The following is a 14,347-nucleotide window of genomic DNA, read 5'->3' as shown; positions in this document are numbered from 1 at the left end:
ACAAGACGTGTTAATCACATGTATCATCCTTATTTCATTCATATAGAATCTGAAAGTCCAAGAGGTTTTATGTAAGCCGTAAGTATTTCCAATCAAGCTCCAATGAAGTACAAACAGCAGCTACAACACTCCCCTTTAAAAGGCTCCACCATGTGTAATATAAACCATTGTATGTTGTAATTTATATATTTTTTTTTAATTTAAGTTCCATATATATTCTGAGAGGGATGTTTTGTGGGCTTGTCTTGAGTAAGAGAAAATATTTTTAAAGAAGTAAAATCATTTATTATAGTCCAAGAATGACACAAGGTAGAATTTAACCCTTCAGCATTCAGATTCTATGTCAAATGTAATGCTCATTTATTCACATTGTTTTTAATTAATCATGCCTTATCAAGCAGCTTCGATATTTCAATGGTGTGTTTGTTTTGTTTTTGTTTGTTTTTTTTTTGTTTTTTTTAGAATGATATTATGTTAGATGTGAAAGGCTGAATTTGGTCAATTTTAGCATAAAACATAATATTTAAGCCAGATATGACCGGTTTGAATGCTAAAGGGTTTATGTTGTAGTGTATAACATCTATAGACATTTTCCCTATACACTCTCCACCCAAAGGACAACTCTTGGAATCTCAGAAGTTACAGTTAACTTTGTCCACACTATACTGTTTGGTGTAGTTACTTTTATTACTAGTATTATTATTATTGTTGTTGTTGTTATTAGTTAGGCGGCGGTATTTCGCCCGTTGTTACGTTCTGAGTTCAAATTCCGCCGAGATCGACTTTACCTTCCATCCTTTCAGGGTCGATAAAATAAGTACCAGTTGAACACTGGGGTCGATGTAATCGAATCATCCCCTTCCCCAAAATTGCTGCCCTTGCGGCAAAATTTGAAACCAGGCGCTCTGCCAGTCGGTCAATGGGATCAGGGATGTTCCATTTCAGAAATTTAGAAATTAGTGGCGGGGAAGTGCGACGACATCTTCGGGAAGACTCAAGGCGCCGACGAAAACGAATTGGCTGGTCTGTTCCGGAGGACTTTCCGATCAGGAATCATCATGGATAATTTCCAGATGTCCTTGACTGGCAGTGCTACAGGCACGGATGTACTGTCAAACGGGCTTGTCCAAGGTGTGCGCAGAGTTGACGAAACTCGTTCAGTGTCCGGACATTGCTGACTTGTGAGGTTATGTCGAACAGCTGCAGTCACGTGTGGGACGGATCCGTCTATCGGGGTAGTCTGTAGTTATGATCGCCCTGCCGCCCTCCTTTAATCGGGCAGGCAAGGCAGTTTTCCTTTACCTGGTGGCTGTGGCGAAAAAGGTTTAGTGGACAAAGCTGAAAGGCATGATGACAGATACATTCCTCTTTGGTAGAGCTCTCATTGACTTCAAGTTTCACTTAAAAAAGAGATCAAGAGTGGAGAGGGAAGTGCTGTCCACGAGTGATAGGTGGGTGAAAGTTGGGTGAAACTTTCGAAAATGGCAAGAGTGGATGATACCTCTCTCAGTGTAGATCTGTAAATCGGAGAGAAGGAATTGTAGAGGGCACTTGCTCTTGGGATTTCAGGGAAACCTCGAACAGTGGGGCTCCTCGATTATCCCTAGAGGTCTTTCTGTATCAGGAGGTCCACATCTCTATCATCTTCCATGCCACTATTTTTTAACCTTTGTATGCTATGCATATGTCCCTTCTTTCTCAGTATATACCGTGTATAATTTGGTTTCTTTTATATCATTTCATTATATGTAACCCTCCACTCTTTATGTCTGCTTTTGCATTGCTCCCCTCAACCTTCACCCTTTTGGCAAATAAACGAAATCATTATTATTACAGGTAGCGAGCTGGCAGAATCGTTAGCATGCCGGGTGATATGCTAAGCAGTATTTCGTCTGCCACTGCGCTCTGAGTTCAAATTCTGCCGAAGTCGATTTTGCATTTCATCTTTTCGGGGTCGATACATTAAGTACCAGTAAAAGACTGGGGTCGACTAGTCCCCTACCCAAAAATTTCAGGCCTCGTCTCTATTGTTGTTAAAGCAAGTGGCTTAATGGTTTAGGTGTTGCACACACAATCATCAGATCGTGGGTTCGATCACCAGACAGGGAGCCGTGCGTCGTGTTCAAGAGCCAAACACTTCATTTCACGTTGCTATGCGATCATTTCGACATCTGACGTGTGGTATACTTGCGCACCTGTGGATTTGATGGTGTGAGCAATAGTACAGCACATACATTTGATCACTGCAAACAAATCATTTGTGCAGGTCGTTCAGCAAACACTGAACACTCATACGTCGTCTTCGACGGGAGAGTTCACCATCGTTATTGTTATTATAACTAGTAGTAGTTTTATTAATATTTGTTCTATCTTTGTAAGATGTAGTTAAGTCCAGTTTCAATGGGGTTTGTGGAATATTCGACGTATTTAAATGGGTTAACTTATCTATAGCAGATAGGACTCTTTTATGAATAGTATTGATTACTCTTTGGGTGTTGTTTTTTTTTTTTGGTAAATTTTTGTTACTAGTCCTATTGTTAGAATTCGAGACTGATTTAATCTCTTTTGAATTATCATATAGTGTTCTTTTTTAGGTCCTTTTTTTTTTCTTTGTCTTAATTTATAATGGTTTGCAGCAGGTACGTGCCAATAGTAATTACTCAGGGTAGGTAGTTGGAGACCTTTATGAAGTAAAACACACGAAAACTAAGCGAAACACAGATGCACGACTGAGTTGAGGGCAGATTTACTTTTGCCTTTATGGCACATAAAGAAATCGGTGTTGTAGGAGTGTATGCAGCATGTGTATTACAGCAGTACTATACGTAGCTTAAATACTGAGATTGAAAAGCAGGGGCGAATTATGCCTACATAGGCGGCACGTCCCTGGTTTGCAGTTACTATGTTATTTCCCAAATTTGAGAAAGTGGAGTATGATAGTTTGCCTGTGGATGTATTAGATATCCTATGGTATCTGTGCTGAGTGTGAAAGTTTTTCTTAAGGATGTTAAAGAACATTTTGGGAATATCATTTTTGAGTAACATCGAGTATGAAAGATTAACCCAGGTCACATTAGATTTCAAAATTATTCCCTTTTTGTTTTTAATCATATTCAAGGAATGGTTATCCAGAATGCTATCCTTGTTTGCATGACACTTGTTGGTTTTCATAAGATCAATACTAATATTGACACATTTTTTTATCAACCAGATAGTTATCTCTGATGTTGGATATCTCATTTCCACTGCAGGTAGGTACGTCTTTGGAATTGTTGGTTGTTCTCTTATAAGTTTAAGTGAGGATAAATATTACCTCCCAGTATTAATATTGCCTCTGTCACTAATAAATATTTCTTATTAGAATTTAGAGTACCTTTTATGTAAGTTCTATAAGTTTCACTTTCTTTATTTTGTGGTATTTATCTTTGCTTGCATTTTCATTACTTGTTTCCTTTATAATGTTCATTTATCCATTATTTGTATTGCATATATCCTAACTGTTTAAGGTTTTATATATACACAGGGTGTGTGTGTGTGTGTGTGTGTGTGTGTGTGTGTGTGTGTGTGTGTGTGTGTGTGTGTGTAAAACAAAATATAACAAACACAACATATGTATACATGTATATTCTTGTCTTGAATAGTGTGTATACACATGTGCATTATTCAAGACATATTTGCATTCTACAATATCCTTTTCTTTTTTCAAATATTCTGTCACTTTTATATATCTAGTTTATTTTCCAAACATTATAACTATACTGATGATGGTAATCAAACTCAATCTACTTCCAGTGAATAAGTTTCAAGTCTGTCATTCCATTATGACCTGGTTTAAAGTATGTAGTTGTGTTTGTGGAGATGATTGTATTTGCATGAATATGCAAATGTGTGTCAAGTACTAACACAAAATATCAATTAAAAAATAATTGATAAATGCAATGTAAAAAAAAAATCTTGTAAATATGATGTGGTTAAAATTTTCTTTATAGTAAATTGTATTGCTTAGAAAGATTGACAGATGGAAAATTTCAGAGAATTTCTGAGGTAGAACGGGAAGTGGTGATTCAGTTTCTATATTAGGGAAACAAATGAAAAGACAAAATATCAACAGATTTAACATATAAATATTTCAAATAGAACTTTCAAGCAATCCTTTTAGTGCAATTATCATGCAATTATCATAGATTATAACTCAAAATAGAATAAACTTTTATTATTCATCCAATTTGAGAAAAAAAAAAACAAACAAAGTCATTTTTGTTAAGAGAGCTACAGAGGGTAAAGCCAATAGAATGTTGAACAAGGTATTAATAGTCCATGTCTTATAATTACCACTGACTTGTGTCCATGGTCAAGATACTAATCACAAATCTAGAAACTGGTATCATGTGTATGTTCAACTTTGCAGTGTATGCAACAGCAGGCAGGAGCACTATGTAATTGCAGAGTTCAGATCCTGCCGTCAGTGTCACTTGGAGGGGTGTGTGATCCATTAAAAGATCTTGTTCTTGATTCAGTTACCATATGGTATTCACAAAGACCCAATAGAATTTAAAAGATATTCTCACATTCTATCTACCTCACCTCTCTCTCTACACACACACACACACACACACTCAAGAAATTAAACGTATCATATCACAAAACATAAACTGGAAATTGGATTGCTACTTTTTGTTTTTCTATCACTCACACTAATTATAGAATTTCAGAATATAATAATGAACAAAACTAGTTTTACAGCAAAGAATTTTACCGTTCTAATCTAATTTTTTTTAATAGAAAAGAAAAGAAAGAAAATGGTAATATTTTAAAATAGATGTAGTTTTAAAATGAAGATTTAAAAGCGGCTACTAATAAATCTCCATTAGAAAAAATATATCTTGGGTATCTTTTAAATCAGAATACATCGAGTTATTTTACATAGGGGAGCATATAAAAAAAACTTGAACTGGAAAGAGAGAGAGGGGGGGGGATAAAGAGAGAGACCGCAGTACACGTTAATCTTATCAGACGAAATATTTTGTTGGAGAGAAAAATGGGTAAAATATCAAGGGGAGGAAAATCTTGACGGACAATTACATGGATTATGTCCCTTGGATTAGTACTCATTTGGTTCAACTGGGTTCTTCGACAGATAAATTGGGCTTTATGCTGAGAGTTTAAAAATAAATATAAATATTACTGACTGGAATAGAGCAGAACTGTACCAGAATACCTATATTTGGGGGGGAAACAACGCTAATAATATTGGAATTAGAAGAGAATTTGGTACATTTTTTTTTTTCAATCCTATATGAATGGCTTTCAATGGGTTTGAATTTACACCATAAAGGGATGTAACTGAATACAACATTTTTAGTGATTCTTTGGCATGAGGCCACAAATTTGTAATAAAAATGGGTCGTTGATTGAATCGATTCGCAGTATATAATAGTTACTTGCTTTATCAACACCTGAGAGCTGAAATGTTAAGCCAGCCTTGGCAGGATTTGAACTCAAAATGCAATGAATAGGTGAAAATAACAAGAAATACCAATAGTGCTTTCAAATAGGGAAAGGTGGAATAAGAGAATAGGAGTGGACTGCTAAGAAACATGTAATAAAGTGAAGAAATTAGAGAAAATATCTCTATGAAAAATTAAATGAATTATAAAAATGTTACTTACAATAAACAAAGCTGATGCATTTTTTAGCTTCAGTAATGTAATGTGAGGCTAGTCTTGACTTAGATAAGTGCTTAGTCTATCAGAGGTAAACTGTCTTTTAAAAAATTCAGTTGTAACTCCAATTCTCACTCTATGTGAAGCAAAGCATAAAAATTTTAATCTACTGCTCAAGATAACAGGTAAACAGTGACACTAGATTATGAATTCAAGACTCATGAGTTGTTAGCTGAGTACTCTTTACATTTGACCATTTCTATTACTTTTTAAATAGATTGTTTGAAATAAAAAGAAAACAAAAACAGAGAAAATATCAAATTACCAGAAAAGGGGGAATCTTGATAAATTAGTGAAACAAACATTCCAACAATTCTAAACAATGTTTTTAAAAACATTTTGGTTTAATCTAAAATTTGTACACATCTATTTGGAAAACAGTAAAACATAATATTTAGCTACTAAACATTTAAAAGACACTCAAAAATTGTGTAAGTGTGCATAATATATAAAAATATATTTATGTATACAAGAAAAGCATTATTTATATATGGTTCTATAACAAACAGCTCTGTGGTTTGGGTTGTTATTTTATATATTTTTTTCTCTCCTACAGTGATACAGCAGAAAATTTTTCAATGTTGCCAAAATACAGTTTTTCCTGTTTTTTGTTTTAATATTTGATAACCTAATTTGTATTACCATCTTACAGATATAGATACCACTCCAAAGGGTAGCTATCCCACAGGGACCTTATATTTTGTACAAAACATCATTCTACTTATTACACTGTTATTATTCTCAGTTGCATAGCTGCCTTCCAAGAATTCTAAGCAGGCAGATGCATTCATTCAAAAATCCTACAACATGACAGACAGACAGAGAAAGAGAATATGAAAATATTAATCATCAATGAATTGCAACATTTTTAATTTCATCAGTAGAAATATAAACTTCATGTCAAATTTGGGGATAAATTCTTAACTTCCAAAAACTGAAACTGCTTGAAACATTTATCCCCTTCTCTTACCAAAGCAGAGTAAAAATATTTTTTTTATATATAGTACCTTCATTAAGAAAACTGTCTCTTGAAAATTATTAATTTTACTATTGATACCACTATAAGTATTAACACTGAAGTTCTGTAATGCAACATTAACTTCAGGAAACTGGCCGGCCAGCCACCTGATCACATAGAAATCAGGCAAACCCACAAATTGACTTCTTACACATCAGGAAACAAACAGATGGTTGCGAATACCAAATCTTACCACAATGAAGAATGTATCACTAACAAAGACTCGTGATTAGTGACATTACACAACATGAAGAAAGAAGATATGGAAGCTGAAAGATTCCTCTGCTAGATGTGGGTTCAAAAAAAGGTGACGAGCATATTGAAAAGAAAAAGGAGATCGAGACCTATAACACAGAAGACAACTGAGAGTTTCTATAAGACAACTTGCTGTGAAACAGAGAACTGATCTGTGTATGGTTCAAAATCCTAGTCAGGTAATAAAATGTGACATAATGGTAGAATGGGGTGGTGGATAGGGCCAGTGCAGCTAGACGCAAACCTAGAAAGACTGGAAGAGGGGAGCAAAATACTACATCAGATATCAGGTACACACAGCAATGCGGGAGGCTGAAAGAAGCTTGCCAGTGTTTTACAGTGTGAGGATCAGATGCATGAGATGTTCCTAGTTGTAAAACATTGTGTCAATATCAATTAGATATTGGTAGGGAAAAGTGTGTATGACTGTAACACACTCATCCTTACTGGCACCAAGAAAGAAAAAACTTGAAAATGTTACTACGAAAGGTTGCTGAAAGAGGGAAATATGTAGAAGAAAGGTACTATCCCAAGTAGAGCCAACAAAGGGACCAGCTATTGAAGTTGACTGCTATATTGTCAAAAGTGCTATTAAGGGTATGAATGCAGGAATAGTTGCTGAGATATTGAAAATATTCAGTGAAGTAGGCTATATGCTAAACACTTACATAATCTGTTAGTATATAGGTGTCATACCAACATTATTGGTATGGTAGTACCATCATCGACTGCTACAAGGACAAGGAGATGCTCTGGAAAGATTTAACAATAGAGTCACCAACATGGTTTAAGTTATGAAAGTAACTGAAAGTATTATAGCACCACAGATTAGGAAGAGAATTAGCTTAGATGAGAGGCAATTTAGATTTTTCCAGGATGAAGTACTACTACTGCTCTTTTCCTCTTGAAAAAGGAAGCAGTTTTAACTTAATGCAAACCACTATAGCATTCATTGACCTGGAGAAAGTATTTGGTTGGGTACCATGCTCTGAAGTCTATAGTGGTCATTAAGAAAACTAAACATAAATGAAGTGCTTGAAGGAGCTGTGCAAGCCATGTACAGATAGACTGTAGGCAAGAAGAGAGCTAGCAGGTTCAGTGAGAAATCTGATGTGGAGGTAGGTGTCAATCAGTGTTGGTTCTCTGCCTCCTTTTGTTTACAATAGTTCTCTAAGCCATGGCAATGCACTGGAACTCATGTATACCAATGATTCTGTTCTTCTAACTGAAACTGTTTAAGATTTATGGAAGAAATTCCTAATGTGATAGCAAAACCTAGAATTGAGAGTCTTCAAAGTGAACCCAGCAAATATTAAAGTCAATTTAACAGGAAAGAAAACAGGATTCTACTGTCATCTGGAAAGTGGTCTTATTCAATATGCAGAAAAGAAGTACATAAGAATTCCATACACAATGTACCCAGCATAAATTATAGGTGCACATGAGATACAGAGAAATGAAAGGCAGACTGAAAGAGAAGGAAGACTTCATATGCAACAGATGCACAAGAATAGTTAGCAATAAGAGCACCCATGGAATAAATATTTCAAATGTTCAGAAGGCTTACTAAAAATAGTTTCATAGCTTCTATTGCTTCTGAGATCTAATAAGCACTGAATATGAGTGTTTTGAAAGTATAGTAAACAGAGTAAAAATGAGGTAGAAAAGAAGTTCAGGGCATTATTGTTTCTACTGATAACAAGGGGATTCTCAATCCAAATAAAAGGCAGATTGTATGATGGTTGTATAAAAGTGTAATTTTGCATGGTAGTGAAACAAGGGTATTGAATGTAGAAAATGTATAACAACAGAGGGAAAAAAAAGTATGCTCCACTGGGTGTGAACTGTTAGTCTACATGAGTGATGAAGTACAAATGAGGGAAGAGAAAAACTGGGTATAAGAGGAATCGGGTATAGTTTGGGGCTGGTTCAAACATATAACACACGTGGAAGATGATATTTGTGTGAAAAAGTGCCAAGCAATCCAGGTGGAAGGAATCTGTGAAAGAGGAAGACTAAAGAAGACACAAGAAGTGGTGAAAGCTGATATCAAGAGGCTGGCCTTCATGAAAGAAATTACAAAGGACCACAACATGTGGTAATATGCTGTGTCAGAGAAGACCTGTCCAAATCATGCATGCTTAGAAAAACAGCATAAAATATTGAGGATGATGAGGAGATTAATAATAATAATAATAATAATAACAATATCAATAATGATTTCTAATTTTGGCACGTCTACCATTTTATGAAAGGGATGTACTCGATTTTATTGACCTCAGTGCATAACTGGGTCAAATTTATTGATGCCATATGATTAAAAGGCAAAGTTATTTCTGGCAGGATTTTATGTGAGAGCATTAAATGTCTTCCCTACTCTCTCTGCCATTCCAAATAATAATAATAATAATAATAGTAGTAGTAGTAATAATAATGAAAATTGTTTCAAATTTTGACACAAGGCCAGTAATTGTAAAAGGAGGGCATTAGTCAATTACATCAAATAAATGAATACCAGTACTCAACTGGTATTTCCTTTATCAAACCTAAAAGGATGAAAGACAATGTTGGCTAAAACAGGGCTTAAACTCAGAACATAAAGAACTGAAAGAAATATTGCAAAGCATTTCTTCTGACACTCTGAATAATAATAATAATAATAATGATGATGATGATGATGATGATGATAATAGTTTCAAATTTTTCTACAAAGGCAGCAATCCTGGGGGAGAGGATAAGTTGATTTCATCGACCCCAGTGTTTCACTGGTACTTAATTTATCGACCCCCAAAAGGATGAAAGGCAAAGTCAACCTCAGCAGAATTCAAACTCAGAATGTAGCGACAGGTAAAATACCACTAAGCATTTCGTCCAGCATGCAAACAATTCTGCCAGCTCACTGCCTTAATAATAATAATAATAATAATGATGGTGGTTTTAAATTTTGGCATCAGGCCAGTAATTTCAGGAGAGGGTGAAAGTCAATTACATTGATCTCAGTACTCAACTGGTACTTATTTTATCAACTCCAAAACGATGAAAGGCAAAGTTGACCTCACTCAGCAACATTTGAACTCAGAACATAAAGACAGACAAAATGTCACTAAGCATTTTGTCCGGAGTGCTAATGATTCTGCCAGCAAACTGGCTTAATGATAATAATCATAATAATAATAATAAGTCCTTGAATCAAGCCCAAGTACCACAAAGAAGCTATCAATTTTACACCATTGCAAAACTATTTAAAATCTAGAACAACAATAGTCGTAGTAGTATTAAAAATAATAATAATTATTATTATTATTATTATAGTGCAATATTAAATTACCACACTTCAGAGAAATGAAGATATACAAAGAAAACATCATTGACATGGTCACATTTGCACATATAAATTCTAATCTAGTAAGAAAAAAAATAAATCAATAGATTAATCCAAGACTTTTGGGGGCATTTTTTAAAGGGTTTTTTTTTTTTCTTTTTTAAGGAAAAATATTCTTCATAAGCCACTATTCTAAGAGGTCACAGACCGTCTTTAAGCAAAATAAAAAAGAAAGATAAAATTGAAAGTGAAAATAGTTGTCAATATAGTGAAATATTAAAATAAAAAAATTAAAATTAGATTCTTGAACTCTGCTCAGTTTTATTGAAATGTTATAACAGAAAAGAAATAAAAATGCATGTGTGTGTGAACATGTATGTGCATATATACATACACACACACACACACACACACACACACACACACACACACACACACACACACACCTTTTTTATTTAATGAAAAGTGACTGACAGGAATAGTTCTGTGACATTCATGGAATTTCATCAGAGAATGGAATATCCATGATGGTACCTCACTTATATAAGTTTGTGTTTAAGTGGGCTTAGACAAGACTACTAACTGTCTTGTCCAGTCTCACATGGGTATGTGGGGGAGTAATTGCCATTACTAATGTTGTCCAACTTTCTGATGAATTTTCCATTATTCTAACCAGAATAATTAATATTGCAAGAGTCACTTCTTATTAAATAAATTACTATACTCTTCTTGGTGTACTGAATACCTTGCTTTAATTGATTTCTAATACAATTAATAACAACAATAATGTACATGCATATACACATATACAAACATGCACACACACATACACACATATCAGTTTAAGTCATTGAAATATATATGTATATCATCATATATATATATATATGCATGAACACACACACACACACAACACACACACACACAAACAAACTGATTTTGCAGCCCATCAAAACCTGAATGAACTGTTTTCAATGCTGGAATGCCCAACTTACTCTAAAACTGACAAAAGAATGAACTATTTCATAAAGAAGATCACAGATTAAAATACATTTCAATAAACCAATACACAGCTAAAAGCATCATTTGCCAACAATATCAACATTTTTTACCCCCAAAAATCCTTTGCACTTTTCCCCTACAACCCAAATTTTCAATTGCAAAAGACACAAAGATGAATATAATTTGACAAGCAGACATATGTTTGTGAAACACAGGATAAAATCTGTACATAAGTGATCAACAATTTAGTTAGCTTTTATTAAATCATACAGAAGTTACTGGAAACTTTTACAGGTTGAATGTTAACAAAATATTTCTGCAAGAAACAGAATTCTTACCACAAAGATAAGTAGATAGGTAAACAGGCATGTATTCAGAATGTATGTGTGTGTGTATGTGTGTGTACATGTGTGTGTGTGTGCGTGTGTGAGTGTTTTGTTTTATTTTTCCAGTGTAACAGAACAAGAAAAAAACATGTAAAAAAAGAACAAACTTCAGTTTTAAACTGAAAGCTTTTATCATGGTTAAAATAAAAACAGCCTATAACAAAAGGTGGGGGTATATAACAGGCATAAGGAAGATGAGGCTTTCAAGATTGCAATCAATATGATTTAGGGGAATTAATCAACTGATCAAGTAAACAGCCATCGATGGGATGAGGGCTCCACTTTCATTCATACAATCAAATACTTACAAACTATTACAGACTTGTGTCTGACAGTTTAACTGAAAGAGGAGAGGGGTTATAGCACATTCTTTTCTTCTTCTTGTCCTTTATTTTTCATCATCATTAATATATTTATTATGTTATTATTATAATTATTATTATCATATCATCATTATTAAAATTATCATTATTTTTACATAGGAATCTCTGGGTTGAAAGTGATGAAAAGGAAGAATTCCTCCTATATAATTGTTGAGTGCCGAACTGAGGAAGAATCCTTCTTTCGTAGACTTCCAGGACTGAGACTCGATTCAGAGTTGCCATCACCTGAACCTAATGTGTTACCATAAAACTTTTCTTGATCTTCTTTCTGGTGGAAAAACTCTTCTTCTAGTTTCTGCATAAAATAAAATTACAAATTTAAGAGCTTGAAACAAAGCAGTAAATCAAAGATTCAATTAAAAAACTCAAGCAAATATTATATAATGAACGATTTAGTCATTAAAATTACTGTCATATTGAAAGATCCAATGCATTGACTTACCTGTTTCCGCGGAATCAACTCACTTTTCCATTTACGTAGTTCATTTTGATACTGGTCATCTAATTCTTTAATCTTTTGAGTTTCATGCTCCATCAACATCTTGCGTTTCTCAGCCTGAATAGAAAAATATTTATGGAGTATTCTCATGATTGATCTCTATCCTAGCTACAAATCATTACATCACATTCCCACAAACACAACCCCACTCCACTTATTGCTGTCCTTGTTACCATCCACAACAATCACATGTCCATGTCACACTCACCACTACAAACACTACTATCCTAGCCCACCACATACCACCATCATATCTATACCAACGTCATCTCTATTCTACAAACCATTCACTAACATCATATGTCCATACATACCACCATATTAGCTACCATTTACAACCATTATATTTATACTATATTGATCAACTTATACTCAAGCTGCCGTCTGATACCAAAATATGTCTTCAAGCATTGCTTGTCAATACTAACATTTACTAGAACCCAAAGTCACATTCATAAGAAAACCTGATTGGCAAAAATTCCCTTTCTGGATTGAGCTTCATTTGATTCTGCTGCCTTGGTCTTGATCAAATTATTCATCTCAATAATTCCCTCCCTTCCCCTAAGGACTTGCACAGACTATGGGGAATGCTTTTATTTCATAGATATATTACTAACCCAATTTAGTTTACATTGTCCCTCAACCATCACAATCACCATTAAAATTAAAACTGCTTTAAGTTACCTGTATTTGTTCCAACTCCTTGAGAGCGGTCTCATTGTCCAAGAGCAATTTATCCCATTGCTTCTTGTGTTTAGCTTCTAGACGTGCAAACTCAGATTTCATCCGTTTCTTTTCATTTTCTTCAAACTGTAACCAAAGGAAAATGCAACAGTGTAAATGCAAGAAAAAAAAATCAGCTCAGTCACCATCTATGCATATGGAAGGTTGTGGGTAATGCTAAACAACAGAGTACCTACTTTTCAACAATGTCACACTACACTATGTAACAGCTACATAAAAATCGAAGCTATAACAAGGGTGTAGTCTTTTTATAACCACATTCTCACAGGCAATACACAAGCCTCTCTCCTTCACTCTCCTACTCACACACATACATACATCATTTTCCACAAATAGATACTAATTAGATCATTAGTCAAGAGATTGAATTCAATCAAAAGGGAAATGTCAAGAAAACAAGCAAATAATTGTTCAGAGAGTTGGCATTTATTTATTTTAGTAATGAGAAAGTGCCATGCCTCTGAGCCTTTCTAGAATGTCTGAAACTGATGGAAAGGAGGGAGAAATGTTTCTCCAAACTGAATATTTAGTCTGGATGTTCTCATCAAAGTGGATTCAACTAAAGGCACCCAAGGACCCAGTGCAATGCATTAAATCTATAACACAAGTAGGCCAAAACAGGATTTGAACTTTAAACACAAAATTCAGAACAAACTCCACAAAGCATCACTTCCTACACTAATGATTCTATTGGTCCACTGTTTGAGATGAGCACTTTATTTATCAACCCTAGAAGGATGAAAGGCAAAGTAGCCTCAGTGAGATTACAAGAGATGTAGTAAGAATAAATATTGTCAATTCACTTCATTATAATTCAGTATGGTAATGTAACATAACACAGAGCTAATATCTAAAGCAATTAGTGAAATAAAGTAACATTCAATGACAGTAGCAATCATTCTTAGCCATTTCACTGTGACCATGGCAATGACCATTCTCACAAGGCTTGGTCCATCTGTCTACAAATAGGCACCATATGGAAGCATAGCTCATGACTGTAAGTTGTAAGAACACT

General features: G+C 34.4%; 1 protein-coding gene across 5 annotated transcripts in view; it reads right to left on the bottom strand.

The window, feature by feature from the left end:
• Positions 1-4,188: 4,188 nt before the first annotated feature.
• The window catches only part of LOC115222253 (serine/threonine-protein kinase 10), a 226,612-nt gene continuing 216,453 nt past the window's right edge, over positions 4,189-14,347 (bottom strand). For 3 of the 5 annotated variants that reach the window (XM_029792417.2, XM_029792426.2, XM_036499199.1), the window contains 3 exons: positions 13,273-13,398; positions 12,532-12,645; positions 11,551-12,384 (listed from right to left, as the gene is read on the bottom strand). In XM_029792417.2, the coding sequence (XP_029648277.1) occupies positions 12,229-12,384; positions 12,532-12,645; positions 13,273-13,398 (396 nt within the window). In that variant the 3' untranslated portion in view covers positions 11,551-12,228. Of the gene's footprint in view, positions 4,591-10,712; positions 10,765-11,550; positions 12,385-12,531; positions 12,646-13,272; positions 13,399-14,347 lie in introns of those variants that run through there. The other 2 variants (XM_036499203.1, XM_036499206.1) reach the window with 2 other exon arrangements.

This window comes from Octopus sinensis, linkage group LG2 (genome assembly GCF_006345805.1).
Source record: "Octopus sinensis linkage group LG2, ASM634580v1, whole genome shotgun sequence".
NCBI classification, from domain to species: domain Eukaryota; kingdom Metazoa; phylum Mollusca; class Cephalopoda; order Octopoda; family Octopodidae; genus Octopus; species Octopus sinensis.
The sequence above is the reverse complement of the archived record's forward strand: the minus strand, read 5'-3'. Positions and strand labels throughout refer to the sequence as shown.